Source organism: Nannobrachium achirus (genome assembly GCF_963921795.1).
Source record: "Nannobrachium achirus genome assembly, chromosome: 16".
Taxonomy (NCBI): domain Eukaryota; kingdom Metazoa; phylum Chordata; class Actinopteri; order Myctophiformes; family Myctophidae; genus Nannobrachium; species Nannobrachium achirus.
The window spans coordinates 24,381,619-24,406,410 of record NC_137823.1 but is presented as its reverse complement, the minus strand read 5'-3'; the positions used below and the strand labels follow the sequence as shown (position 1 = coordinate 24,406,410).

Here is a 24,792-nt window from a genome sequence, read left to right as displayed (position 1 = left end):
TTACTTGATCTTGAGGCCTGTCCTACCCTTGGTCCTCTTTGGCTTCTTCTCCGGGGGGCCCTTGAATTTGTCTTTCTCCTGTTTCCGTTTCATCCTCTTTGGCTCCTTCGTACCTCCTTTGTGCCTTGCTTCCTTCCGCAACCCCTGTGTGTGCTCGTCGGAGACGGCCATCCTGGTGTAGGCGTCGATGACCGCTGCCTTGTGCACCGTCTCACAGCGCACGTCCTCCTTGCCATCCTCATCCCTGAAGGTGCGATAAATCTTCAACTGGCGCCCAGCGGCAGAGGAGTTCAGGCTGGTCACCGAGGAGGCATCGTCCTTAGAGGAGAATCCTTTGGAGCGTTCCTTGCGCCCCGGGCTATCGTGGTCGCTATCCTCACGCATCATCATCCTCTGCAGTTCCTTCCTCTCCTGCTCCTCCTTCTCGTGGGACAGCTGGGAGCTGGTCTTCTTGTTCTGCAGCAGGCTCTCAATGTTCTTTCCCATCTCCTCCAAGGAACTGTCCTCGGCCGAACTGCTGTCTGTGTCTGTGGAGAGCACCTCAGCGGACTCCAACACTTTGTTCTGCAGGTCAAAGATCCCCTGGCACTCTTCCTTGTATTTCTCCTGGTGTTCAGCCACAGTGCAACGGGCTCCTCTGGCGAACCTGCTCAAAGGTTCCTCGCCCGTAATTGCTTTATTCGTTGACATGGCTCTTACCACGGAAATCACCTCCCAGCGGGAGAGCTTCTTAATCTCTTCTTCTGGAACATCGAATTTGCGCAACAGTTGCTTAGCACTCTTGAGTGGCAGTCTCCGCAGATCGGCGTCTGTACCCGTCACAGTCTTCTTGGCTGGCTGAGGCTCTCTGTCATCCTTCTGTTGAGTGGGCTTGTTGGGCACTTTGACATAAGAGAAGCCCTCTCCGCAGCCCGTGGGATCCGCCACACCAGTGACCTCTAACAGACACCTCCCCTTTATGGCAGCAATGAAGGCTCTCGTTGTGTTCCACGGGGCTGTTCGGACCTCATCGTCAATCTTCATCTGGAAATCCTCTTCGTTCTCCTCCTCTGGAGCTAAGAAAGATTTCTCACCATATCCAGCATCCTTGAGCCTTTGTTCGCCAACCAGCATACTGTAGTAAGCACAGCACTGCTCGGGAGACACCATGGCTCTGAGCTCCTCTTCTGTGGGCAGCCTAAAGCCAGTCTTCAGCACCCACCAGTTAGAGTCCTTCCTTCTCGCCCTGTCTGTTCGCTTGAAATCGGCACAGAGTTTTAGGCGTTTCCGGATGCTGCTCTCTGAGTGTGACGGAAAGGCCTTCTTTATGTCTTCCATACGAATCCGCCGATCCTTGCTTTTCGAAAACAGACGATAGATGAACACCTGGAGGAGGTTTCTGATGTGGGTGTTTGCTCGTTTGGAGTTAGGCCCTGGAACCTCAAACAGGGGACATTCTTGACCAACCACAAAGATGTTTGTGACCTCTCTTATGTAGTAGCCCTGACGTGTTCGCAGAACCAGGAAGTCTGTGTCCGGCATCTTGTGATGGTAGATGGGAGCACGGAAAAGATTGTTCTCAAACGCTTGCAGCATTTGTCCCTGGTGCAGAGAACCCAGGAAGGGAGACGTATGGCAGTACACCGTCTCACCATACTTGCAGTCCAGTGCACCAGGATCCTTCCCGGCGTTCCTTTTGTAGTGGTTTTGGATCTTGGTGGCCATGCCAACTTGCATGACGAGCGGAGGGTATTCCTCCATGTACTCTGCCAGGATGAGGTCACCATCTTTGCCTGTCAAGTCCTGGGCTGTTCGCATAAAGAACATGTCTCCGCCACCTGATGCCTGGCGCTCCTGCTCCCTCATCTGGGCCTTTTTCGTTATGTGTTTGAGCAGAGGCTGGGCAGAGTGGGGACCAGGCTGAGCCAACGGTCCAAAAGAATACTTCTTCATGGAGGGTCGGTGGAACATCCGGAGTTTGGCGGGGGTCATGTGGGTCGGGAAGAATGGCTGTTGGAGCTCTGCAGCTGGGGTGGAGTGCTGAATTACATTGCCAACAAAGCTCCCTCTCGGGCCCTGTTGTTTGGGGTAGTAGAACTCATCATTGGAGAGATTCCAAGGGTCCTTCTCCACATCAGGCTGAGACATAATCTGCTGTGGTTCATCCTTTATCACCCCAGTCTTACCCAACAGGATCCGTGTCTTCTTCATCACTGACTCCTTTTTATCCTCTCTGGATGGGGAGTTGGACGTCCTCTCCTCCTTCTCGTCGGGAATTTCAAGAATGATGTTTTCGTCACTGTCCACAGTGAGGACGGGTGGCGTGAGCAAACAATCCATTGCCTGGTCGTCCCAAATAATGTGGTCCTCCCAACGGCTGTCGATGGGGAAGAAGTTGTCTTCATGAGGGGCTTGATGGTCATTGTTGTCTTTGTCCTGCTTTGAGCCATACATCGAAGATGCTTTAGGCACTTTTTGCATTTTAATGCCCTTGTGCTTCACATCCTCTCCATTCCAGATGATGTCATCCTCCCACGGGAGCTGGGTGGCCATCAGGAACAACCCATCCTCAAGGCCCTGTTTGTCCCTCTCACCACTATTCTCTTGAGAAGGCTCTAGTAATTTGGAAATCTTCTCCTCACTCTGCTCCTCTTTCATTTTGAAGCCGTAGTTAAAGTTGGTGCCGTCCTCAGGTACATCCAGCATGTCATACCACAGCTGAGCAGGACCATATCTCCACTCCGGCACACTGGGCCGAGACTCTGTGTCCTTGTCCCTGTCGCAGCATGTCTGGGAAACCTTGGATTCTACAGGCGCCATCATGGTTATCTCATCATCTGAGATACACTGTTCTGGTGGTGGAGGGGGAGGGTACTCGCAAGTCCAACCAGACTTCTTGAGTGGCTGATCCATGTGCTCATTCTCCGGAGATTGCGGCTGATGCTCACGATGTTTACGTTTCTTCTTTCTGCAGGCTGTTCTCCATCGACTCCATGTCGATGGTATGTTCTTCCCAGGTCCAAACAGTCGTAGGAATCTAAGCACCTTCCCAGGCTTGAATTCCGGGAAGAGCTCAGTAGCACTTGGCAAGGCTTTGGCAGCATCCTTCTGCATGATGCCAGCCAGTGGAAGGGTGAGGCTTCCTGGAGGACCACCTGCCCCAGAGCCCTGACACACACGGTCAGTCTCTACCTCAGAGTCTGACAATGTGCTGTCCATCTTACATCCTACTGAGGAGGGAGCAATGATGGAAGGCAGGATGATGCTATCACCCTCTTCCCCAGCACTTGCAGTAGTCTGAGGAGAAGGTTCCTCTTTCTTGCCAGGTGTAGGGAAACTTGGAGGTGGAAGGGGATGCATGTGATTAGAATCATTATCCTCCAAGTCTTCATCATAATTCTCGTCCTCATCAGTTTTCCTTTCTGGCTGCAGACTTCCCATGGCCTGGCAATAATTTGTTTCATCAATCATTTGTTTTGTCTCATCTTCAGCGACTTCACTGATGTCCGAGTAATCAACTGCATCTTCTGTGCTTTTCAACCAACCCTCTGCATCCGCGGCACCAGTGTCCCTGTTCTCTTCTTGCTCGTCCTCCTCAGCGGCAGTGATCTCTGCAATGAGTGAGCTCAGACCCAGGGAACGCAAACCGGCCAGGTGCTTCTTGCACTCAACGTCTAGAATGCCGTCATCCTCAAGCTGGCCATCCTCGTTGATGTTTCCAAAGAGGAAGCCAATCGTAGAGAAGGGGCAGTCCTCGTCGCTGTCTGAGTCTGACATGCTTGTGTGGCCTCTGTTACATGAATTCGAACGAGATGCCACACAAACACTTGCTGCCATTGATGACAGTTACCTCAGCTGCCAGCGCTGCTCAAACTAAATAAGAACAAAGAACTTGGAAGCCAGTCTATGATGTCAGACATATATTATGTCACTACTATGACATCATGATGTAGTCATCTCCATATTTGGGCAACCAAAGCCACCTCTCCATTCATTCAGCAGTTAAAGGATTGGAAAAATGTAATATTAAAGACTTCAAAAAGTTACCAATGACCTACCTTCCCCAGATCTTAACAGAACATTTTGTTTCAACTTGTCATTAGTGTGTCAGGGAATAATATCAGATAACTAGAAATACTGTTCCAACAGTGTGGGCTCGCTGCTCCCTCATTGGCTAAGGGCCCTGCCTTTGTACTGCTGGTAATGTTTTTGAGGAGAATAAACTTGACCTATAAAGTTTTTGTATAACATACTGGTCTAGTCTTTCAGCGACCCCAAAGGTTTCATGTGGGTGTTGTTGTCATACTACGGACACGGACGGACACACAAAGCCGTGCTGTACATCTGCAATTCTTTAACATTCGATAAAGCCTGTTTCTAGCGAAAATGTAACTAATTCGGCGACAGTAACATTAGCGTTTTCTCACCATCAGTTGATTCTTCATATCCATATGAGTCAAACCGCTGAGATAATTTTGTTTATAATTGGAACACAGTTCTTATATGACGCGATATGAAAAAGGTCTATGGGAATTCAGAATGGGAGAAGAAAACCACGAACCAGGTACGGTAGGATGTGTAAATTACGTCACACTTCACTACTCTATTGACCAGCTTTGCAAGCTGGTGAAAAATCTTGAAAGTATTGAATCTGATTTAGAAGGCATTTGTAGAATCGGCCTCAGGTCTTAAAACAATTTTTACAATTGGAACAAATGGACCTTTAGAACTCTGAGAGTGTACAGATTTCAGACATCAGGGATCTCCATAAATGGAGATTTACTGATCCGACCATATATGGGGATTTTAATATTTAAAGATTTAGATATTATTATTATTATTAATTACTACTAAGAAAGGACTGTTATTCAAAGGTTGGAACTAGGACCCGCCACAGTGGTGTCTGACTAGACTTAAACTGGGATATCTAACAATATGTTAAAGGTAGTCAAAGGTTTGTGCGGTACAAAGATATCTGGGTTGTAAGGCCAAATATTTTGGGAACTGAATTCCCAAAAACTTTATTTAGTCCATTATAATACAGATCTGCTCAAATGTACCGCTCACTTCAACCTGGGTTTGATTTTACTGTTGTTTTTGGCTACTGATGATGTTTTAGCTGTATGACTGTTTTTATACACAATTTGTTGTATCCTTGCTGTGAAGTGCACAGAGAACCCTTGGGGTAACGATCTTTTATTTATAGTCTATAAATAAAAAATAAACTGAAACTGATGAATTGGAACTATATTCAACCTCAAATTCAAAGCTGATTTTAGACATTTCTGAGCACACAACTTCTCTTGAAAGAACCACATTGCAGTTCAGTTTCACAAGTCACTCCAAAACCATTCCGCTGTATTCACCGTTCTCCCTCATTTCATTGAGCTGCTTCTGAGTGTCCTCCTCCATACATCGTATGTTGTCCATTGACAGGTTGATCCATTTGTCAATCCAGCAAAACAGCTGTCTATTGAAGAGATTGACCAGGCGCTTCAGTTGGCTGTGTATCCAGTTCTCCATAGTATTTTGGATGCCCCACCACTTGAACTTCACTGTGACAAGCTTATAGGCACACATGCGAGGACAACCGGAGTCACTCGCAACGCCTTCCTTCCAATTGGGTCCCAGGGGCCCTCTTCCTGTCTCCTCTGACCTGAAGGTAGCAGGATCCTCATCAGGCTTGTAGTTCTTTCTCGATACTTGACTTGCAACGTCGATGTCAACAACCTCAGCATTCTCCCATTCGTTTGCGTCTAATCCGTGAACATTGTCCTCCTCTCCCATGTCAGGCTTGTGCCACGTTTCACACTTGACGAAAAAGTTGTCCTTCATGTACAAATTTGTAGAAATGGTCCGACAGTAAGGGTATGCATTCCAGGACTCCTCGTGGAGAACAAGAGAACCTTCTGGCGCAAGCATACTGACTATTGTAGGTACATTATGCTTCATGTGGAAGACCTTGTGTGTGTATTGGCCTTTCACGCCATTTTCTTCGTAGGGCTCATTGACCAACACCTCCACGCCCTCTCCTCCGCCTGTCTCTTTCTTACTCGCCACTGCGGTCGAATACAGCTGGCCCACCTGGTACTCCTCCACCGAAATGGGCAGGACGACTCGATATTCTTTAATGATCATTCTGGCTGTTGTTGTATTCTGTCTAAAACAGTGAGCAGTGGCTGTTCATAGAAGACTCTGGTCACCTTCTTCTTGTGTCCCTGCCTTAAAGTCTAGCTCAGGTCTCTATGCGTCTATAGACATATTTACCTTATATACTGTCTATACTGTGTCTTCTGACATCACAATGACATCACAATATAGCTGAATGCGATTATTATAGACTATAGGAGTCGTGTCAAGAAGATAGGCTAGTAGAGCTTCTGCTTGCATCTGAGCTCAAGGAGTAATGGCCACCCTTTATATAGAGCTTGGCTGTGTGCTTGTGGCATCAGACACCATCAGGCTGATGTCAGCAGCTAGATGTATTTGCCGGCTCCATATATGGAGATATAGGTTGTCCTGGAGGTGAAGGCACCTTGTCCCTTTTATGCCCATATACTGTACACTGTACAGTATATTGATCTCCATACTGTACAGTGTACAGTATGGAGATCCCTGACATACCGGTATATAATATCAGACCTCAGTCATATCTATATTTGGGAAAATATGGACACATTTTGTCCAACTTAAACAACCAACTGCAACCACTTGCAAATGTTTCCGTCCTTATCCCTTTTATGCCCATATATGGAGATCCCTGATGTCATCAATATTAAGCCCATATATGGGTATGCCCATATATGGACATCTCAATCTCATGTGGTCTATGACAACAAACATCTACAGATGTCAGTCATCTCCTTATTTGGGGAAATATGGCCACATTTTGTCCAACTTAAACAACCAACCAGGTCTGTGCACTTTTTGGTCAAAGTTGATACCATGGCAAAGTGCCAGCGCTCACCCATCAGTCTGCAGTCTCTGCACGTGCCCATGTGCGCAACCCCGCTCTTTATAGTGAGGCCACTTCTCGCCCTTAGGACATATCACTGGTATACTGTAAGGCTGACAACACACAACACACCCATATATTGTAACATAGTTTCTGTCGGGTGGAAACCTTTAATGTTCAAATTTTGGAAGTTCAATTTCGACTCCCAAACGGCTGATTATCAGGAAAATAAAAATCTTTCAGAGGTTAAATATATAAACTACAGACACACTTAGCCATTTATAAAAATGGTCCTCGGAGATTGTCTGGAAACTTTGGTTATGCACATCGACCAGTGGGTGCTGGGCTAAGAGGCTTCAGTTCACAAAATGGATAGAGCCCGCACACACAGAGGTACAAAACCTCTATATTTGGACATTTATTTGGACCTCTTCATCAGGTCATTCCTTGGATATTGTTTGAAATTTGCAAATGGTCCAGAGCTCAGAAAACCTTTAGAACCACTGGTTTAGAGGTTCAAATGGGGTAAAAATGGGGTGAATTGTACAATGCGTTCATTATTGTCTCCACCAGGCCGAAGGCATGGGGAGACTATGTTTTAGCCCCTGTCCGTCTGTCCATGTGTGCGTGTGTGCTACTGTCCATCCGTCTGTGCGTCCATCCGTCTGTTAGCAGCTAATCTCCAGCGTTGTTGGCCGGTCTCGGCCAAATCACGAACGCAGCGTGCAATTTTCGTGAAATTGTGTACGCATATTTCCACTAGGCAGAGGAAGAAATGCCACTTCAAAATTTACAAATCAGCCTCATGGTGGTGCTATAACACGTCGATTCCTGTTTTGACCGCACTGTTCAGTGTCTTTGTACGGGCACTCCCTAGAGGCCAAGAAAAAACCTTTTTACCAGCCTTTCATAGCGCCACCAGGAGGCCGACTTATGTAAAACACAATCGCAAAACACTATGAGACTTTATCTTGGTCATGTAGGTTAATTGATTAATCAAGAATAGATTGTGTTGTGATCATTATATTTCTTACAGTATATATTAACAAATAAACACAGAAATATTCAAATAAGGTTTTTATAATAGAGTAAAGCGATTATTCTGATTGTAAATAATGTTTCATATAGCATATCTGCTGATATTCATTTCATAGATGCATACATGAAGAAATCATGAAAAGATATTTCATGAACAAAAACTCCCGCACTCTGCTCTTGCTCAGCTGCTCATCTTTATTTTAATTGACAGACGTTTCGGTCCCCCTGGACCTTCTTCAAAAGTGTCTTACAGCCATTGTGAAAACCTTTGGACTGAGCCAAAGAATGCGGTAATCAGTCTATGCAGAAAACAACTGACTGATGCACACATCTCTGTTCTGTCAAAAGGTCTTATTTTGTCCGCACTCCGGTGGATAGACAATTTGATGCAAGAGTTGACTTGTTTTTTCGTAAAATTAAACTGAAACAGATTTATTCAAGTAAGTCAATAGACCAAGATCAACCTTCTGTTCATGAAACTAGTAATGCTACACCTTTTAAACCTAAGAGCTGCACCTTTAGTCCATTTGTGAACAATGCCTCTGTAAATACCTATTGCAGACTGGTGGAGCAAGAAGCAATGTCCAAATATGGGAAAAAACAGCTCCACCCACCAAGGAATATGTCCTGTGAAGAAGAGAAAGCACTAGATGATTTGGTAAAAGCCAATTGTAACCATTGTACCATTGTAATCAAACCATCAGACAAAGGTGGGGCTATTGTAGTACAAGACTATGAAAAATATAAGGAAGAGATTTTGAGACAAATTGGAAATGAGAAATTCTATAGAAAACTGAGTGGTGATCCTACCCCAGGTTTTCAAAAGGAGATTTGTGTGTATCTGGAGACTGCCCATCAGAATAAAGTAATTTCAAAGAAAGAATTGGAGTACCTGAAATGTAGCCATCCTATACGCCCAGTTTTATACACCTTGCCTAAAGTTCACAAACCTAAAACACAACAGAATAACTATCCAGGCAGACCAGTGGTAGCTGGTATTGGTTCATTATTAGAACCACTCTCCAACTTTGTAGATCATTTCATAAAACCATATGTACAGTCACTACCCTCTTACATTAGAGATTCAATAGATTTCATGAATAAGATCTCAGAGATAAACAATGTGAGTGGTGACTGTCTACTGTTGACCCTTGATGTTGAAAGTTTGTACACCTCTATCCCCCACCAGGGGGGGTTAGCATCTTTAGCACACTATCTTAATAAATATCGCCTAACAAATGACATGCCGCCAAATGAATTCATTTCACAGCTGGCAGAATTTGTATTAAGAAAGAATTACTTCAAATTTGAAGAAGACTATTACCTCCAGATTAATGGGTGTTCAATGGGTAGTACGGTAGCTCCAAGCTATGCCAATTTATATGTTGGTCTCTTTGAAGAAAAGTTTGTTTATAATCCCACAGAGAATCCATTCCTTGACAAAATTTGTAAATGGTACCGATATATAGATGACATTTTCTGTCTTTTTGAAGGGGACACAGATGAACTGAATGAGTTTTTAACACTTCTCAATGGGAAAGACCCCAATTTGAAATTTACAATAGAATATGCTAGAGATAGAGTACACTTTCTTGATATGTGGGTTGAGAAGAAACAGGTACACTATGTACCACCCTGTATAGAAAAGATCCAGATCGAAACACCCTGTTGCTGGCCAATAGCTATCATCCCACACCCCTCAAGCGGGGTTTACCAAGAAGTCAATTCTTTAGACGGAGGCGTATCTGTCACACTACTGAAGATTATATCGAGAAATCATTAGACATGAAACAAAGATTTCTAGAACGAGGTTATCCAGAAGATTGTGTGGAAGAAGCTTATCAAATGGCCCTGCAAAAATCAAGAAATGAATTGTTACAAAATAAGATTCCAAACAAAAATAAATATTCAATTATGTTCAGTACAACTTACACCCCCAACAGTTATACATTGGGACCTATTATTAAAAAACATTGGCACATACTATCATCAGATTCAGCCATATCAGCAGATCTGAAAGATCCACCTCTGATAGTGTATAGAAGAGGTCGCAACCTTAGAGATAGCCTTGTACATGCCAATATAAAATCAGACAAAAAAAGTACACAGACTTTGTTGAAACCTCTCCCGAACGGCTGCTACAAGTGCCCAATGTAACAATATGGTCAAGGGTAACCATTTTTCTCATCCCCATACGGGGAGAAAATATTCTATCAATGATGTCATCACTTGTACTACTACTCTTGTCATATATCTGATCAAATGCCCATGCGGGCTAGTCTATGTTGGTAAAACATCACGCCAGTTAAAACAAAGAATGAGCGAACATAAAAGCACCATAAGGAGAAATGATAGGAACTATCCAGTAGCAGTACATTTCAATGACTTCAAGCATGATATCTCATCATTCAAGTTCTAGGGGATTGAAAAGGTGACTCTACCAGAGAGAGGGGGGAATATAGATGACATCCTCAACAAAAGAGAAGTTTATTGGATTTACACCTTACAAACACTAACCCCTAAAGGACTGAATGATGATATTCGTTGGCATGTAATGCTAACGAATTCACTGTAATTCACTAAGAATCACTCCTTGAGAGGAGTGAGATTGTCTCACACCTGTGAACAGGAAGGGGAGTGTATATATACTAGAGGTTCGCGGCCCTTCGGCCTGCTCACATCTAGAGATCGTGCCTGCTTTGCAGGCGCTCACAGCTACGTTGCAGCAGTGATCCACCCACATCCATCCATCCATCCACAACCATCCATCCATCCATCCATCCACATCCATCCACATCCATCCATCCATCCATCCATCCATCCATCCACATCCATCCATCCATCCACATCCATCCATCCATCCATCCATCCATCCACATCCATCCATCCATCCATCCATCCATGCATCCATCCATCCACATACATGCATCCATCCACATCCATCTATCCATCCACATCCATCTATCCATCCACATCCATCCATCCATCCATCCATCCATCCATCCACATCCATCCATCCATCCACATCCATCCATCCATCCGTCCGTCCGTCCGTCCGTCCGTCCGTCCGTCCGTCCGTCCGTCCATCCATCCATCCATCCACATCCATCCATCCATGCATCCATCCATCCACATACATGCATCCATCCACATTCATCCATCCATCCATCCACATCCATCCATCCATCCACATCCATCCATCCATCCATCCATCCACTTCCATCCATCCATCCACATCCATCCATCCATCCACATCCATCCATCCGTCCATCCACATCCATCCATCCACATCCATCCATCCATCCATCCATCCACTTCCATCCATCCATCCACTTCCATCCATCCATCCACATCCATCCATCCATCCACATCCATCCATCCATCCACATCCATCCATCCGTCCATCCACATCCATCCATCCACATCCATCCATCCATCCACATCCATCCATCCATCCGTCCATCCACATCCATCTCCATCCATCCGTCCATCCACATCCATCCATCCATCCATCCATCCACATCCATCCATCCACATCCATCCATCCATCCATCCATCCATCCATCCACATCCATCCATCCATCCATCCATCCATCCATCCACATCCATCCATCCATCCATCCATCCATCCACATCCATCCATCCATCCATCCATCCATGCATCCATCCATCCATCCATGCATCCATCCATCCATCCATCCACATCCATGCATCCATCCATGCATCCATCCACATCCATGCATCCATCCATGCATCCATCCACATCCATCCATCCATCCATCCATCCATCCATCCATCCACATATCCACATCCATCCATCCATCCATCCATCCTGTACTGTACTGTACTTTACTGTACTCTACTGTACCCGACTGTACCGTATTGTACTGTACTTTACTGTACTCTACTGTACCCGACTGTACCGTACTGTACTGTACTTTGCTGTACTCTACTGTACCCGACTGTACCATACTGTACTGTACTTTGCTGTACTCTACTGTACCCGACTGTACCATATTGTACTGTACTTTGCTGTACTCTACTGTACCCGACTGTACCGTACTGTACTGTACTTTACTGTACTCTACTGTACCCGACTGTACCGTACTGTACTGTACTTTGCTGTACTCTACTGTACCCGACTGTACCGTACTGTACTGTACTTTGCTGTACTCTACTGTACCCGACTGTACCGTATTGTGCTGTACTTTGCTGTACTCTACTGTACCCGACTGTACCGTATTGTGCTGTACTTTGCTGTACTCTACTGTACCCGACTGTACCGTACTGTGCTGTACTTTGCTGTACTCTACTGTACCCGACTGTACCGTACTGTGCTGTACTTTACTGTACTCTACTGTACCCGACTGTACCGTATTGTACTGTACTTTGCTGTACTCTACTGTACCCGACTGTACCATATTGCACTGTACTTTGCTGTACTCTACTGTACCCGACTGTACCGTATTGTACTGTACTTTGCTGTACTCTACTGTACCCGACTGTACCGTACTGTGCTGTACTTTGCTGTACCGTACTGTGCTGTACTTTGCTGTACCCGACTGTACCGTACTGTGCTGTACTTTACTGTACTCTACTGTACCCGACTGTACCGTACCGTATTGTACTGTACTTTGCTGTACTCTACTGTACCCGACTGTACCGTATTGTACTGTACTTTGCTGTACTCTACTGTACCGTACTGTACTGTACCCGACTGTACCGTACTGTACCCGACTGTATCTTACCGTATTGTACCGTACCCCCCCCCCCCCTCTCTCTCTCTCTCTCTCTCTCTCTCTCTCTCTCTCTCTCTCTCTCCCCCTGTGCAGCTGACCCCCCCCTTCCCTCTTGTAACCTGAGAACTTGGTGATGATAATGACACATTGGTCTACAGAGGATTGCGCAATAGGTATTGCGAAATAACCATACAAACACAAACTGTACGGTAAATATGCATTTTGAAAACATGAAATGTTGACAGCGCAAAGCGTCCAGGTTAGTCTGTCCTGGTGTGTGTGTTTATGAGAGGTGTTGTCAGATATTGTAAATGTAGATACAGTTTGAAGTGTGTCAAGTGTGTCTCACCATTGGAATGTTGGTTGCTCGAATGTAGGGATTTGATGAGAGGGGTGCACAATGGCTGTAAGACACTTTTGAAGAAGGTCCAGGGGGACCGAAACGTCTGTCAATTAAAATAAAGATGAGCAGCTGAGCAAGAGCAGAGTGCGGGAGTTTTTGTTCATGAAATATCTTTTCATGATTTCTTCAGTATTCACAGTCCTACGCACCTGCACCTGAATCTAGTGGATGTGCGAATACTTCCCCTACATAGATGCATACATACCACCACAAGGTAGCCTGTGTCAGTGTGTTGGAGAGGATGATCATGGAACAAGGGGTCATCCGAGATGCCCAAACAAGGAGCAGGCCTGGCTCCACCTATAGGTCACACGAGACTGACGTCATCATAGAAAGTATGCAGAGACCGATATCAACACAGCTGATGTCAGACAGAACTACAGTAAATAATAACCAATTAATAGCCCGGTGGCAAACTGCCGCCTGGTCTCTTTTAAACGCCCGGGGTCTGACCCCATTTTGCTCAATAAACGCCAGGTTCGTTTAAACGCCTGGGCCATTATTTGCAATTTAGTTTAACTTATGGTCATTTATGGTCCAGAATCACTCATTACCTAAAATAATTATTATTATTAATTTTCAATTATTATTACTATTATATAGTTTGAGTAAAAAAAATACCAAATAATGGCCCAGTGCTGGCCGTGCCAAAATAAATAAAAGCCTGTTACCAATAGCCGCCTGGCCTCTTTTAAGCGCCCGGGGTCCGACCCCATTTTGCGAAATAAACGCCCGGGCTACTAATTGGTTATTTACGGTACCCATACAAGGAGATACTGTATGCACACTCCATTAATTGCAATCTAGGCAAAACTAATCTTTCAAGTCATATTGCCCAGCCCTTACTCTGCTCCATGCATGGTTCGGAGGAAAAATGCATTTTATTATGGTCCACCCTTGAGATCCTACCTTCTGTGAGGATTTGGTCGACTCACACCTTGCCTAAACCTTTCAGACATAGGCCTGCCATCTCCACCAAAGCATTGAGATGATTTGGAGCATCTGGTCTCCTCCTCCAGTACATGTACTCAAGTACTGTACCTACAGTACAGTAAGATCTTTACTCAAGTATTTCCAATTTCCAGTACTTTTACTTCTAGGCTACTCCACCTCTCAGAGGCAAATATTGTACTCCACTACAATTATTTGAAAACTTATGTTACTAGTTACTTTGTGGATTTTGATAAAAAGATACATTACCCACTTCAGCCATTTGTAAGTAGCCGATCTACAAGCTCAATGCCTTGCATATCGTGATTCGTGACACATTGAGCTTGTAGATCTGCTATTTTCAAAAGATTTGTATACATTTTGAACTTGTGAACTGCGACATTACTTTTGTACTTTAAGTATATTTTGATACCGACTTTGATACCTTTGTACTTTTACTCAAGACACATTTTGAATCCCGGACTTACTTGTCGCAGAGTATTATTTTCTACATTGATACCTTTTACATAGTAAAAAAAATGCAAGTACTTTCTCCACCACTGAATCCTACCTTCTGTGATGATGTAGCTGACTCAACCTTTTCAGACCATCTTCACCAAAGCACCGAGATGATTTAGAGCAGTGGTTCCCAAACAGTGGGTCGGAACCCATTTCTGGGTCGTGGACACATTTTTGTGTGTCCCTTAAATTTGTGTTTCCTACTTTGTTTTTAATCATTTCAAAAAACATTCCCCCAAGATTTTCATGAATGTAAAAAGAAAATGCAATGATTTGTCAAAGTAATTTCATTAATAAAATAAATCAATAAATTCCATAAACTAGAAAACAAATTTGCAATTGGAAATGGCAAGTGTGGTAGCCTTGGTGCCCTTTCAAGTCAATGGGGAAAATGTATTCACTAATATTTCAATGCCCATATATGGAGATCCCTGAAGTCAATATTAAGCCCATGCCCATATATGGACATATCGTGTATCATCGTCCTTGATGATTGGTAGGAGACATTTTATTTCACAAGATTTCTTGTTACTTAGGGGAGGCCATGAGGTGGCTGTCGTCTTCTCCCCCTTACTGACGTCAGCCTAGGCAGGGTTTGAACCACTCACCTACCGCATGAAGGGCATATGCACCAACAGCTACAAATGTGGTCTATATACAGTATGGACATACTCTATCAGTCTCATGTGGTCTATGATGTCAGACATGATGATGTCAGACATCAAATCCATATCTGGGAAAAGTGTATTTTTAATTTAAGTCAATGGAGAAAATATATAAATTAAACCATATAACGTATCTCTTAGTAAAATGGCACGCACGAGTCTCCCGATGAAGCCAGTCGAGTTGGAAGATGGAATAAAGTCGGACAAGTACTATTAGGGTCGTTTCATACCATTATAAGGAGCCTAACTAATTTCGGTTCGGGAGTGCTCCCCGACCCGAAATTATTTAGGTTCGGGGGGAGTTCATCCATACTTTCTTAACGGCTAGTGCCTAGTCGCTTGTAAATATTGGAGGTCCATGGCATGACGACGTTTGTGGCCGATACATGAGCGTTGCAGCCAGGGCGGATATATATCTGACTGACCTCGCGCTGCAAGCTGAATGACTGGAAGTCCATTAAGTAGCAGGCAGCTCCAGCAGGCAGCAGCACCAGTGACGGGGACACGGGGTCTCTTCTCTCTCTCTCACTCACTCTCACAAACGCTCAACATTTAATCTACAAGCTCACATTATAGATGTGCCGCGGCCGCCTCATTTGCTGCATGCATATATCATCACGCAGTCACAACTCGTGGAAAACCTATCAACACGGAACATTAGCAGAGTTGTGTCTATGCTTTTCTTTTCTCTTTAAAACGGTCGGCGAGAAGCGACCAAAGCTCTCTCTCTCTCTCTGTGTGTGTGTGTGTGTGTGTGTGTGTGTCACGCGCGCGCCTGCCTGCCATCACTCAGACCCAGCTGCTGTCTGTATTCGCTATGAAACACTCAATACACGGCGTCCACAATCATTTGGAAGTCGGCGTGTCTCCCTCCCAGAAACGAACGCTGTTTCCTTGGATTCACAGCCGAGAATATGCACTTGAAGCCGGGCTGAATGAATGAGAAGACACCGCTAAGTACCGAAATTAAGTCGGGAGGTCACAACATTTAGGCAGCACCGTAGAGCCGACTAAAGTCGGTTGACGCCCCCCCGAACCGGGAATGGAAACCCATATTTGGGTCTGGACACTGCCGAACCGAAATTAGTTAGGCTCCTTATAACGGTATGGATCGACCCTTAGTCTGGTTGCTCCGGCAGGGGCACCCACACAAACGAATAAAATAGCCGATCTATAAGCCTGTGAAGAATTGTGAGATTGTAGATCTACTGTTTTCACTAGTTTGGGTTACGGGCAAATTTCTAATTTCTCTTTTGGGTCTCGAGCTAAAAAGTTTGGGAACCACTGATTTGGATCTGGTGGAAAACCTGACAACAACCCAGGCAGGATCAGATGGACTGACTTGAGCATCGTTGTCAGGGCAGAAACCTCTCATCTCCATATTCAATTTATTTTTTTGTAAATTAACGCTCTACTTGATCATACCACAGCGTCACACAGAAGCACCAAAAGAAGATGATCTGTACGCTTGAAACGTTGCGCCAAGCGATGCGTTCCCGAGCTTGAAGATCTGCTACTTTTGCCATTCGTCGAATCCTGAAAACATAACAGTTTTGGACACGATGAGGCTTCCACCCGCCAGACGATTGGATATTATTCCACTGTTAGTCAGGGAATGGGAATATTATCAGAATACCTGTCAAAGCTGGGAATAAATTCCTTAATCAAAAGAAAAACATTCCTTGGTCCAAAAGTGGACCCCCTGCAACTATAAAAAGTGATGACTCATCACTAAACCATAGTTTTTTGGGTCTGTTTTAGCCAAATGAATGTTTTTCGTGCAAAACAAATCCTTGCAATGGATTTAGAATAATTAAAAACACCTAGTTAGACCCATCACATGCTACTTAAAGCATATTTTTGGGGAGTAATTATTTTCCCTTATAGTATAGTGTATAGTAAGTGAATGAGACCCAGAATTACCCTAGCTGTCAAAGATTCTCCGAGGGATGTTGAATTTCAATCTTTGTTAGATACGTTACTAGACAACTTTACGAACACATTGGTGAAGAAATTGTTTGGTAAGGAATTTATTCCCAGGTTTTATTAATATCCCCTGACTATGTCTAATGTGCCCTTTATTCTCCTGCATTCTAACAACAACGTAAAGAACTGCATGTCAGAATGCATATCCCATTAACTACCGCACCCCGCCATCTGTTTGGTCTCTAGGATTAGTTTCTGTTCTTTTGTGTCGTGGTACCACCATTTTAATGAAAAACAATAAATACATAATAAAACAAAGACAGCAAAGTTGATCTTTTTTTCCTCTTTTTTTTTCTCACCGCGCTCTACTACACCACTCGTTAAAGCATAAAAGAAAATAAGATGCAGGAGCATGAACAGTATATTCCGCACAAGATCCCCCCCCCCCCCCCAGATTAACACATCTATTGAAAACATAAATTAACGGTGAGGGGTTGTCACGCCATAAACGAGTCAAGTCAAGTCAAAAAACGTCGAAATTACAAAGGCAGCGAAAAAACTGATATTCGCATATGTACAGTTAACGTTTCTTCTTTTTATTTATTAAAAATCGTGTGTGTGTGTGTGTGTGAGAGTGTGTGTGTGTGTGTGTGTGTCTGTTGTCTGTGGTTAATGGAAGGAATAACGAACAGTTTTAGATATGGAGGGGTGGGAGTGAAAACACCAGCAGCATACAATCAATGATTGGCCCCTCTGTGGTGAAAGCCTTGATGGAGGCTAAGGGGGAGGGGAGGCTAGCAAAGTCATGGGCAGGGCTCTGAATAGGCTCTATACACAACAGCCATACCGGACACAATTTGGGCCTCTTTTTTGACTTCCTTCACAGGTGTTACCGATGATACTTTTTCAAGGAGCTCTCCAGAGTTACACTCTGACCAGAATGGAACAGAGCCTTCATTTAGTGTCACTGGTAAGACCTGTGAAGGAAGTAAGGTGAAATCATTGAATTGCCGGTCAAGACATGGACCCAGAAATACGAGGAGGACGTGTTGGAGACGTTGCTTAACGACTCAGAGAAGATCATTACCGACTAACAAGGAGAACCACACTGACACAACGGTGCGGTTCTTGGTCACCCTGACGCCGGAGTAACTGAAGGAGGGCGAATGCTGCCGGCCTCCATAAGGTCTTCAAACTGCTCAGTTTCTTTCCAATATGGCTGCCGTGCATAGAGCCCACTAACAGGACTGCACCGCGTTCAAGAGATTCAATAGGCTATACGCACAGCAGCCATTTTGGAGAGAAGTTGGGTCTCTTCTCACTTCCTTCAAAGATATTACCAATGATACTGATGCAGGCTCTGTTCCATTATCATGTAGCATGACCCCATGACTCTGAGAGCATACAAATGGAACCAAATGTACGGGTATGGGTCCATTTGGTTCCATTTGTATGCTCTCAGGGTTACACACTTTTAAAGGGGTCGTTTGGAATTGGAACCCCCAAGGAGCCATGAGGGACCCACTGGTGTAGCAGAGTGTTTCCAGCGAGCCACAATATCAGATAGCAGATAGCAGATATACAAGCTCACAGCGCGGCACCGAGTGCCGCGCTGCGAGCTTGTAGATCTGCTGTTTTTTTTAAATCGTGAAAATGTGTGCAAGTCTTTGAATATCTTTGACCCGACTTCTAAATCCTTCCTCTAAATCAGCTGTTCTCAAACTTTTTCATGTCAAGGACCCCCAAAATCAAGCAGAGATTTGAGTTACAAAAGTCTGCTTTGAAAAATTTGGACACATTTTCACGATTTTTCAAAAATAGCAGATCTACAAGCTCGCAGCGCGGCACTCGGTGCCGCGCTGTGAGCTTGTATATCTGCTATTTTTCAATAGTTAAAGCATTCAATAATTGTAGGCCTAAATGGTTAACAGAGCCCCATTAGTATCATTGGTAACACCTTTGAAGGAAGTAAGAAGAGACCCAACTTTCCTCCAATATGGCTGCTGTGCATACAGCCAATAGGAACTCGGCGGTGCCAACCAGACCAGGGGGGGGTGTGTGAAGAGGAAATCGGGGTTTCAGAGTCTTTTTAATTTAGTTTTTTTGTTGTTGTTGTCATTTTAGGGGCTGATGGCTCGGTTCTGGGTGAGCAGAGGAGGTGCTGCCGAGCCCGGCCCCGCGGCGAAACAAGTCTCTTCGATTTCAGGCTCCTCGTCGGGCGATTCCGACGCCAGCGGCGGAGAGGAGTCGCTCTCCTTCCTGTCCAGGTCCTGCTGCGTCTGGATCTGCAGGATGAGCTCCCGGATCTCCTCGCGCTTCGTCTTCATCCGCTGCTGAGGGAACCAGTCGGCCAGGTGGACAGGCAGGTGGAAACTGGGAATGGGGTTCTAAACGTTGACAAGGAGGGAAATGAGAAAACACAAGGCGGCTGGCTGTTAGAGCAGTTGTTAAATGGAGCTGCTACGTAACAACTGTTAAATGTCCAGTTGAAAACTGTGATGAAGATGAAACCATAGAACACCTGCTGGTAGACTGTCACTGGTCACAGTATATCTGGAGGAAAATGTCACTAATTGGTTTTAAAGTAAAGATTACTTATGATGCTGTAATGTATGGAGTGTTTGAAGAAGAGCTGTCTGCCATGGACCAGGAGTTCATGTGGTCAATTGTATGTACTGTGGTAAATAAAATCTGGAACACACGAAGTGCCATGGTTATCAAACAGGAGGCCATCTCAGGAGAGGTGGTCCTCAAACAGATAATAACTGAACTGAAAAGACAGAGAACACTGGACTCCAAACAAAAAAGACTGAAACCATGGCACCTATTGACTTTGTAAAGAAAAAAAAGGGGGGCATTTGTTTTGTCCTAATAACTTCTACTTATTTATCTACCATATGTCTATGTCTTTATATAAGCCTTTTCTGGCTCACGTGAAAAAAGTGGTTAAAAAAAATAATGCCCTTACATATTTTGTATCTAATTTAATATATATGCTCTTGTATTTAAATGCCTAATTTAATGCAAATGTTTAAAATGATTGTGAAACATGAAATGATTAAGATAGGAAGGTTGCAGAGAGAGAGAGGACGAGGTCCAAAGACAACTAAACAAACTAAATGAGAACAACAACAACAGCAAAAGGAATAAACCCAACATTTGAGAAAAAGCCAAGTAGTACAGTGTGTGTGAGTGTGTCTTTGGGAGGAAAAAAATAGCAAAACTAGCAGATCGACAAGCTCATGACACGTCACGTCTCAAGATTGTAGATCTGCTACTTTAGTGTCACGCTGTAGGGCATTCATTATGAAATAAAACAAAACAAAACATTTAAAATATGCCTGGAGATAAGGTTTCTGCCCAACAGCATCGATATGTGAAGTGGTAATCCCTCGACTAGGCCTGTCACAATTACATAATGCCTAATCGCAATTATTTAGGATAATCGACATACATTGTTTCCATGTTGAAAAATTGTGAAAAAGAAATAGCTGATCTACAAGCTTGCAACACGCCATGAAAAAACAGCTGATCTACAAGCTTACAACATGTCACAAAATACAACATTATGAAACTTTGTCAGTAATTTCTTTGTACAGTATTTTTTAAGTTTAAGCTATTTGTCATGTCTGCCCTCTGCAGTCAAAATTGTACTCATATGTTCCAATGCTTCCAAAAAAGAATTAAATATATCGTTGTTGTCGGGTGGAAACCTCGTATCTCCAAGTTTCAAATTTGTACGTTCTTTCGCAAAGTAAAGCCCTGCTTCATCGTACAAGGCCGTCTCACAAAAGTAGTGAAAACAACAGATCTACAAGCACACAACGCCTCGCGGTGCGAGGCGTTGTGTGCTTGTAGATCGGCTGTTTTCACTAGTTTAAATCATTTTTAAACTGATAAATGCAAAATGAACGGTTTTGGACATACAAGGTTTTCACCCGACAACGAATATGTGTAATCGTGAGTGACAGCCATACCCTCGACCCCACCCACCCACCCTTCCAGCCTACACTCTAACCTCGAAGAAGCTCTCCACATATTGCAGGATATAAACTCTAACCTCGAAGAAGCTCTCCACATATTGCAGGATATAAACTCTAACCTCGAAGAAGCTCTCCACATATTGCAGGATATAAACTCTAACCTCGAAGAAGCTCTCCACATATTGCAGGATATAAACTCTAACCTCGAAGAAGCTCTCCACATATTGCAGGATATAAACTCTAACCTCGAAGAAGCTCTCCACATATTGCAGGATATAAACTCTAACCTCGAAGAAGCTCTCCACATATTGCAGGATATAAACTCTAACCTCGAAGAAGCTCTCCACATATTGCAGGATATAAACTCTAACCTCGAAGAAGCTCTCCACATATTGCAGGATATAAACTCTAACCTCGAAGAAGCTCTCCACATATTGCAGGATATAAACTCTAACCTCGAAGAAGCTCTCCACATATTGCAGGATATAAACTCTAACCTCGAAGAAGCTCTCCACATATTGCAGGATATAAACTCTAACCTCGAAGAAGCTCTCCACATATTGCAGGATATAAACTCTAACCTCGAAGAAGCTCTCCACATATTGCAGGATATAAACTCTAACCTCGAAGAAGCTCTCCACATATTGCAGGATATAAACTCTAACCTCGAAGAAGCTCTCCACATATTGCAGGATATAAACTCTAACCTCGAAGAAGCTCTCCACACATTGCAGGATATAAACTCTAACCTCGAAGAAGCTCTCCACATATTGCAGGATATAAACTCTAACCTCGAAGAAGCTCTCCACATATTGCAGGATATAAACTCTAACCTCGAAGAAGCTCTCCACATATTGCAGGATATAAACTCTAACCTCGAAGAAGCTCTCCACACATTGCAGGATATAAACTCTAACCTCGAAGAAGCTCTCCACATATTGCAGGATATAAACTCTAACCTCGAAGAAGCTCTCCACATATTGCAGGATATAAACTCTAACCTCGAAGAAGCTCTCCACATATTGCAGGATATAAACTCTAACCTCGAAGAAGCTCTCCACATATTGCAGGATATAAACTCTAACCTCGAAGAAGCTCTCCACATATTGCAGGATATAAACTCCACAGTCGCTGAAGTTGTCCTGCTGAGGCACACGTGGGCTGGAGCCCTTCATCACTTCCTTGGCAAAGCTCCGCCGCGTCCCTTTACGCACCTCCCACTCCACCTCCAGGTACCTGGAAAACAATCACAGACAGACAGGTGTTTTAGTTTTGGTCTTTTGGATAGAAATGTCATTTAGTGTTAGTCATACTTTAGTCCTCTGAAAAGTTTTAGTCTACAGTTGATTTTGTGGATCAAAAAAAATACTTTGGCAGGCCTTGATGCTGTCGTAATGCCCCTTAACTACTAGGCCAGTGGTTCTCAACCTTTTCAGGCTGTGACCCCCAAAATTAATCATATTTGAACTGGGGACCCCCCAAAATAATCATATTTGATCTAGGGGTACACAGATAAATATTGTGAAAATAGCAGATCTACAAGCTCACAATGCCTTGCTACTGGCTATTTTCACAATTATTGTCTCCTCATATTATTTGACAACCAGTTACACCAAATTTGATAGTACAGTTTGTTGATTATCAATTACTTTTGGATGCAGTAACGTTTTTTTCTTTTTTCTTCTTGAGGTCTTGGATACTCAAATACTGTACTTATGTACAATTTTTACTTTACTGGAGTATTTCCAATTTTCAGTACTATTACTTCTACATCTCAGAGGCAAATATTGTACTTTTACTCCACTACAATGATTTGAACTTTATTAACTAGTTACTTTGTGGATTTAGACTACAAAACATGGGTCCCGCTTTAGCCATTTCGGCCATTTGAAAATAGCCGATTTACAAGCGCAAAGGTCTTAAAAGCCCGGGACCCCCACATGTCCTGACCCACAGGTTGAGAACCACTGCACTAGGCCCCACCATAGCTAACAATAAAAGCAGCAGTAGATACTTACTCGCGCAAGGTTTTGACCACTGTGGACCTGGTAGGACCACGTAGGGAGTCCATGATGAGGATACAAGGCCTGTGAGGAACAAAAAAAGATGTATATATATAATTATTGAAGCATATTCAACACTAGGCCAGAACATTCCTAAACCAAACATATGCTGCAGCCATATTCCTGACATCCAGAGCAATTGAGGGATTTAAAAGAATAATAATTTTAATGCACAATAGCTCCCACTAGTGGTTTAAGTACAGAATTATGTGACTTTTTTGAAGGTGATGGCATGCAAGAATGTTTCTAGAGCCAGGGATCTTCAAAATTTCTCAGGCCGAGGACCCCTTAGCGGAGAGAGAGAGATGAAGCAGGGACGCTCACTACATAATTTATATTGTATAAAGTTGTTTCTGATTAAACGTTTTCATAGATAGATTCATAGACTTTTTTTTCCTCTTTTTTTATTCCAAGATTTTGCAACCCATTTTTCACCCACTTCCAATTGCCTAAGCTGTAATCCTGTGCTCTGCTCTCCCTCTGCCAACCTGGGGAGGACCCCGAACTGAGCTCATGCTTCCTTCAGTGCATGAGAAGTGAGCAGGCCGCTTCTTATCACCTCTGACAGGGGGGAGCTTTCCCGGTTGGACGTAGCACGCGGAAGGAACACGTTATTCCAACCAGTTCCTTTCCCCTGCGCCCCAGCTGGCCAGAGGGAGGCATTATAGAGACCAGGATTACTGCATGTTTTTGTGAGGGTATCTAGCTCTGTAATTGGTTTTCTCATTTTCTTTTCTTTTTTGGCACATGTAGGATGCTTGGGTTCAAATGGTAACAAAAAAAGAAATAAAAGATTGGCAGCCCCCGCTGTAGCAACTCTGAGGTCCCCCTAGGGGTCCCGGACCCCCTGTTGAAGACCCCTGTCTCTAGAGGCTGGGCTTGGAGGAAAATGTAGGACAGAGTTTATAGAGCACGGAAGTCTGATGTCATTTACACATCCTACCTGGGTCGCGATTTTTTCATTCTGAATTCCCATACTTTTTTTAATATTATAGATAGATACCTTTATTATCCCAAGGGGGAAATTCAGTAAAATTGTGTCAAGCAAGAACCGTGTTCCAAATATGAAGAATCAACTGACAGTGAGAAAAGGCTAATGTTACCGCCGCCAAATTAGTTTTATTTTCGCCAGTAACAGACTGTATCAAAAATGAATGGCTTGACTATCGTAACCGATAAAGAGCCACCTCCCCGACAATATCGGCGAGACGGTTTGTTCATTTTGGACCACAATGCTTATACGGCACGATTTTCAGATGACACCAATGTTATTTTCCGTAGAGAAAGACTTCCGCGACCCAGAGGATGAACCAGTGACGTCAGGACTTCTCCATAGCGGCTGTGTTTAGGAGGCCACAGCACAGAGGTTGTGTTTGACTCACTGTTTACAGAGGGTGGGTTTGGAGGCCCAGGCAGAGTTGTCAGGACTCACAGACTCCTCAGCAAGAGTCCCATCCTCACTGCACTCATCCTGCACATGGAAACACAACATTTCATTTAGAGTTGGGACCCGGAACCGGATCAAACATTTAGGGCTGTCACGATTATTACATAATCGTCTAATCGCAATTATTTGACATAATACTTTTCAG

General features: G+C 43.9%; 3 protein-coding genes across 5 annotated transcripts in view; all 3 read right to left on the bottom strand.

The window, feature by feature from the left end:
* Positions 1-3,756, bottom strand: LOC308300923 (transcription initiation factor TFIID subunit 1-like; the record flags this gene model as incomplete). Its single annotated transcript, XM_080744820.1, has 1 exon — positions 1-3,756. The coding sequence occupies one exon, from the start codon at positions 3,754-3,756 to the stop codon at positions 1-3; it is 3,756 nt and encodes a 1,251-aa protein (XP_080600946.1).
* A 1,560-nt stretch (positions 3,757-5,316) lies between these two features.
* On the bottom strand, positions 5,317-6,117 carry LOC308300921 (phosphatidylinositol transfer protein alpha isoform-like; the record flags this gene model as incomplete). Its single annotated transcript, XM_080744817.1, has 1 exon — positions 5,317-6,117. One exon carries the CDS (start codon positions 6,115-6,117, stop codon positions 5,317-5,319), a length of 801 nt encoding a protein of 266 aa, XP_080600943.1.
* A 12,940-nt stretch (positions 6,118-19,057) lies between these two features.
* Positions 19,058-24,792, bottom strand: part of senp6a (SUMO specific peptidase 6a) — a 37,377-nt gene continuing 31,642 nt past the window's right edge. For all 3 annotated transcript variants that reach the window (XM_080744353.1, XM_080744355.1, XM_080744354.1), the window contains 4 exons: positions 24,583-24,671; positions 23,156-23,224; positions 22,223-22,373; positions 19,058-19,541 (listed from right to left, as the gene is read on the bottom strand). In XM_080744353.1, the coding sequence (XP_080600479.1) occupies positions 19,275-19,541; positions 22,223-22,373; positions 23,156-23,224; positions 24,583-24,671 (576 nt within the window). In that variant the 3' untranslated portion in view covers positions 19,058-19,274. The remainder of the gene's footprint in view (positions 19,542-22,222; positions 22,374-23,155; positions 23,225-24,582; positions 24,672-24,792) is intronic.